The sequence below is a fragment of the Adiantum capillus-veneris genome, chromosome 16 (genome assembly GCF_014529385.1).
Source record: "Adiantum capillus-veneris isolate H3 chromosome 16, ASM1452938v2, whole genome shotgun sequence".
NCBI lineage: Eukaryota > Viridiplantae > Streptophyta > Polypodiopsida > Polypodiales > Pteridaceae > Adiantum > Adiantum capillus-veneris.
The window spans coordinates 25,440,171-25,446,170 of NC_140946.1; the positions used below are offsets into that span (position 1 = coordinate 25,440,171).

Consider the following 6,000-nt stretch of genomic DNA (forward strand, 5'->3'; position numbering starts at 1 on the left):
AAAGGTTCCCCAACTTTAGGATTACTCCTTCCAATGAAATTTTCGAGGACGGAAATTATTCTCGAGGGGAAGGAATGTGATATATTCTAGAGTTGGGCAAGGGCATACACAGACACACACATTATGGCAAGGGGTCATGACTAGTGCTGAGGGCTTAAAGTGTGGGAACTCTCACTTACAGGTTAACAATTCAAGAAGGTAAGTGAAAGTGAGAAGGGGCTGGCCCATGCTGGAAGACGGCGGCTCAGGAGGCCATGAAAAGGGGGGTGCGGCTCTGTGTGTGTGTGTTAGCCGAGAGCTTGCAGCATATCCTAATACTTACAGCTTGCAGCACATCCTAATACACCCTCTTTTGTTACATTTAGTCACATATTACAAGCACACAAATTTGTTCTTTGTACTCCAGATCCAAGCGTGCTTTGTTTTGTTGAAGCTCTACCATTGCCAGAACTAACCGCAAGAGAGGAACAATGGACTGGTTCCCTTCATAGGATCTACCTTGTAGAAGTGCATGTGTTTGAGAGAACAGGCAGTAACTTTATCCAGGTAAGGTATAGTACAGGTCAAGGTAACAAGTGACTGGTAGGAGTCAAACAGCTTGGAAAGTCCGGGTACAAGTTGAGAATTGGTAATCTTGTCTTATGTGACAAGCTCGTCTCGAAGATGCTGCATACGTGCAGCACACGGCTGAAGAGAATCAAAGGCCACATAGGGTAAGCAGGTTGATATTCTTTCTGAATGCCAAGATCCTGCCAAAGCCTTCACCTTTTACAATAAATAGAGGTAGTTCAAACGGCTTGGGCTGAATTCTTCAATCTAGGCGTTGCAAAATGGCATTAACACAATTAAGCAGTCGGGAAAAATACTCTCCTCTTTGTTCAAGCCATTTGTAATCATGACCTGAGTAACAAAAACACGTAGCACTGCTGGATCCAACTCACCACATCAAAAGTGTAGAAGTGGAAGTCGTCAGAACTCGGCAAGCTGCACCGGTGTGATCTATAAGAAACAACCAAAGGTTTTCTGCCGTTAACATGCATTGCGCCTCAACTTGCACATGTGCAATTGAAATTATCCATGCTCACCAAATAGAAAGAGGTCATAAAGAAGAAACATTATTTTATAGGATAACGTAGACACCAAAACATGAAAAGATCACTACCCAAGTGAAAGAGAGACACCAAGGGTAGCACATCTGTGACAGGAAACAGTTGTACAGCAAGGGTACACATTGCATACAGAGTTTATCTTGTAGACGTTAACCTTTATTGCTTGCTTTGCTCAAAGGCCTTGGTTTTTATGCTTACTGGACTCATGGTAATCTAGTGCTTTCTGAATAATTGAGGATACCCACAGGTTATTTGCATGAAGGTTTCCTGTGTATTTTTAACTTTATAATGGTTGTGTTTCTTTTTCTCACAGGCTGAACGGTAAAGCTTGTGATGGCTGCAGGGGGTGCCTTTGGAGGTAGACGTGGATTGCAGCCTATTCCTCCAGAGAAAGGGGTCTTCCCCTTGGACCACTTTCAAGAATGTCAACATGTGTGTACTAGGTTTTTGAAAGATCTCTGATGTTTTCATGAAGGGAATCCTTTGAATGGTCGTTGCAACTTTCAGTAGACCATCTCTTGGTCGCAAAAGTTATCCTTAGTTTTAAACTTTTGTGCACCATATCGGTTGAAGGTCATGAAGCAGTATTTGGCCTGCCTCCAAGATAATAAACATGAAGCAGAAAAGTGTAGAAGCTTGTCCAAAAGTTATCTCCAATGTCGCATGGAAAGGTAATTTTTTTGACCAGATAATTAGTCTGGGTTGTATTACAAGTCCAAATAGCTTATGATTGCTTCTGGGGATGTATGTGCCCTAGTTATCTGGGCAGTTCCTAGGTCAGTTTTGGTGCAAGAGGTTCATATTGAAGTTTGCTTTGGTGCAGGAATCTGATGGCGAAGCAGGATCTGTCACAGCTGGGATTCTCAGAAACCTCACCTTCCAGAGATCTTTCAGATGGCCTCTCTACTAAGAAAGAGACATAGCCAATATCTATGTTTTGTTCTTTGTGTGTGCATAGTTGCAGGTTTGGAGAACTGGGGTAAACACTGAAGCCATATGGAAAGGCTTCTGGGGAGCATGTTTTGGAAAGGGTAATTGCTGGCAGCTAGGTGCTCATTTTACAAACAGGTGACTTGTCACACTTCACAGAAACGAGCCACTTGCAGCCTTTAGGAGTGGGGGCATGTTAAGGGGAGGCATGTGCTTTAGAGCTACCCACTACCACGTTAGCTGGAGGACCAAAGTACCTGCAGATCCACTTGATTTGAAATTTGACAAATTCAAGAGTCCATCCACCATGTATGAACTGGTCTGCTTGTTAGAATTCCAGAGATGGTCGAAGCATATCTGATCCGAACTTCTAAAGATGTGTTCATTGATAGCATCCATCTTGCTTTTCAGAAGGACAAGACCAAAAACTCTCATGCTTACTTGAGTTCGACACACTCTTTTATGTGTCTGTGGCTTGGAGGAGGGAAACAAAGAGCAAAGTATGTCTATTACAAGTGCGTAACTACCCATTAATGCCTAGCAAACTCCTAGTGTGTGCTTATCAAAGTAAGATGCATTTCATAGAGACTTGGCTTACATACCATATGTTTTGTGAAATGAGTAACATTCGACCTCGGGAGGGTGTTGGACTTCCATATGAAGTCAGCATGTCAAATGTACCAACCAGTACTACTGGCCACCATTTGAACGTGTATGCCCTCTTGTCTAGCAAGGCTGTTAAATTTTTGCCACCTTTGACAGCTTTGCTTTGTGGGCATACTCCGATGTCCCTTCCTGTTGAAGTGTTTGATCTTGTATGCTTGCTTATTCTCCACTGCAAGAGCAAGAACACTTCTAACATCAGATGAGGAGGTTCCAAGAGTTGAACCAACCACCAGTATAGACACAGAGGATGGTTGCATTTTTGGCTCTTGATACTTGTGGGTGAGATGCATATAATCTTGAAGTATACGAGAAAGGCGCATGCCAAACCCATGGTCTTAAGTAGCTCGTGTTTGATTCCTTGCCTTTCTATTTGATTGGTGTCAGAGGAATAATAGGGTCGTACCACTCATGATGGACTAAGCATATCTCTCAGGTGCTTTTTAAGGTTGAATTTAGATTGGTGACTGTTCTTTGCTGGGAGGAGGAGTGTGCTAAACAAGTTCTGGAATGTGTATTGATGCAATTTTTATGTGGAGTGCTGGGGTGGGATTCGAACCGGGACGGTGATTGGAGTTGAAAAGAACTTGGCTGGCTAAGATGGCCTGCCAAGTTCCCATAGACAAGATAAATCTTCCTTGTTCAGATAAATTAGGGGGTGGTTCCCAAAACTCAAGATGGACAAATTTAGCTTTCAGTATCCAATATGATGTAACTTCTTTGTTTGTTTTCCCTTTGCGCGCTGTCTGACCTAGGTAGCCACATTGGGGGGTTTAGGGCCAGAAAATGTATATGGTGTTTGTATGTGGCTGTCCTTTGCTCTATCTAAGATGGCATTTCTAGGATTTGCATTAACATTATCTAGTAGAAGATGTTGGTTGAAGTCTCGACATAGTACCGGCAACAAAAGATGTGATTATACCCAAGTTACTAAAAAACTGAAGTGTTTATACCCAAGTTAGCCTCATTTCAAGACTTCGATGCGGGTATAAGTACATAGCTAGATCGGTTCCTTCACAATCATCTCATAAGGGTAGTCATTTAGGGAGCCTTTAGATGGTGCGTATATGGTTGATTCAAAGAAGCTTACAAGAATTCGTTCCGTTTTAAAGTTATATATTTGTGGAGATTGTGCCATGAAACAGTGTTAACATAAAAACTGTTTGAAGTGTATTTTTCCATGGAATGATTTTAGGTTTAATGATAATCCTTTGAATTTCTCTTTTTCTTCCAAGTATATATAAGCAAGGATCTAAAGCTCTTGGCCTTGACTATGTTAATGGATCCCCCTCATGGAATGATTACATCGTCTACCTATGGCTTTTAACACTAGTTTTGTAATGGGACACTCAAGCATGCTGAGAGACTAGAGTCCTGTAAACAGAGAAACTTCTTGGAATTTTTTCACCGACCAAGGGTGCAAAATTTGGGTCAAATTCAAATCTCATGGCCAAGTTTGAAGTGGGTGGGCAATGGACTACCTTGCGCAGCCAAAAGAGAATCCGTTGGTTGCATTTTTTAGTAGAAAACTAGAGCGTTTTTGTTTTGCAGAGAACCCATGACAATCCTTTGTGCTCGCAAAATCAGCTATGGCACGCCCTTCCATGCTTATTGTCCGCCTTTAAACTCTTTTTGCTACAGTGTAGGACACAGGCTTTTGTTTCTCGCACTGGCTTTCGGCTTGATTGGGTAAAAGAAGTCCATCCTCATGATTGGCAGAGCAAGATGTACAAGGGCAAGATTGATGCCTTTAACACACACAAAAAGCTATTCACGCGCATGCTTGAAGATTATGCTATTGTGTACATGCTGTCATGGGATTCTATTCACAGGTGCATTGTTCTTGAAGAGGACCAAACTCCATCATATGTGCATGTTTTGATTGCTTTAGATAATGATTATGAACGGTGATTTCTTGGTAAGTCAGAAGTCGCGGTTGAGATGCTCAAATGTTTTGCCCCATGTGGATATGAAGCGCATCATTGATGTAGTGAATGCTAGTTGCAATGATGAGGATTTGATGCATGTTATGGATGTGATGGATGATGCATGCAATGTCTAATCATGAGGAGCTTATGCAAGAGCCACCTATGCACGAAGCTATGCAAGAGGAATCTATGGATGTTGAGGATGTATGTGGATCTATGTATATGCTCTAATTGTTAGTAGGAGGGGCCGTCCTCCAAAGCACAAAGTTGTGGGACAAGACTAAGCGCTACTTTTTAATTACACTACAATTATGGGTAGAATGTTACAGTTGATGAGAGAACAATCCCTTCAAAGTGCAAATTGAACCTATGTCGGGGTATATAATCCAAAAAAGCCACACAACTTTGGTATACAATTATGGAATTTATGTGATGTGGAGACTTGATACAATTACTCATTTAGGGTGTATGAAAAATGCCTTGTGTAGAATGGTCTTATCATGTCTCAATACTTGTGAATGATTATAGTAGAGGGGTCATCATATATTCTCTGACAGATGGTTTACATCGGTTAAGCTCTTGATGCATTTGGAGGGACATGGAGGCACGAACATTTACATGACAAATAGGAAAATGTTTTCGGATTTGCAGATGATAAATCTTGAGCATGGCGATCATGGCCATCATGGTTTGCATATGATGCAAAGAAGGGTCTTTTGGCTTGTAGTTGGATGGATAAGACATTTATATTTTTTTACTCCTAATATGTATGATATGCGGCAAGGTGAGTTGCAAGACAAATTGAGAGTGGTTACAAAGTTTCACTTACGTTTCGTGAGATAGCGTTGATGTATGGTAAGGTTTCACTTATGTGTCTTGAGGTAGCGTTGATGTATGGTTGTAAGTTTTCACTTGCCTATCTTGAGGCAACATTGATGTGTACTAAGTGCAAGGCGAGCTATGGTGTTTTCGATAGTATGGTTTTGAGTTTTGAATATAGTCTTGAGACCACTATCCATGGCTTGGAATGGAGGCATGCACCGTTTTAGGGAATGCTAGAGTATGTACTAGCAAATGCCTATATCTTATGGAGTGTTTACATGGTAAGAAGAATGGAAGCTATTTTGAGTTCATGTTGAGGTTGCAAGAGCAATTAATTGATAACCATTTTGTTGAGCATGTTGCACCAATAAATTTATTGTAATAAATAGGTGGTCCCATGGGTGGACATACCTTGATGAGGTTGGAGTGCAAAAGTAAGTGAGTGTTTCTTTGTGTGTGTGATTGGAAGGAAGAAGCAGATGTGTGAATGGCCCGAGGTTATGCGATCTAAGCCATCAAGAACAGTGTATGGTTGTCCTAAATGTAAA

The 6,000-nt window shown here is 41.4% G+C and overlaps 1 protein-coding gene across 2 annotated transcripts in view; it reads left to right on the forward strand.

Moving 5' to 3' along the window:
• Nucleotides 1–2,625, forward strand: part of LOC147438729 (uncharacterized) — a 62,844-nt gene extending 60,219 nt beyond the window's left edge. Inside the window, exons 3-5 of one of the 2 annotated variants that reach the window (XM_086484724.1) lie at nucleotides 1,423–1,541; nucleotides 1,683–1,780; nucleotides 1,933–2,625. In XM_086484724.1, coding sequence (XP_086340850.1) covers nucleotides 1,443–1,541; nucleotides 1,683–1,780; nucleotides 1,933–2,032 — 297 coding nt within the window. In that variant the 5' untranslated portion in view covers nucleotides 1,423–1,442 and the 3' untranslated portion in view covers nucleotides 2,033–2,625. The remainder of the gene's footprint in view (nucleotides 1–1,422; nucleotides 1,542–1,682; nucleotides 1,781–1,932) is intronic. The other variant, XM_086484725.1, reaches the window with a different exon arrangement.
• Nucleotides 2,626–6,000: the final 3,375 nt, after the last annotated feature.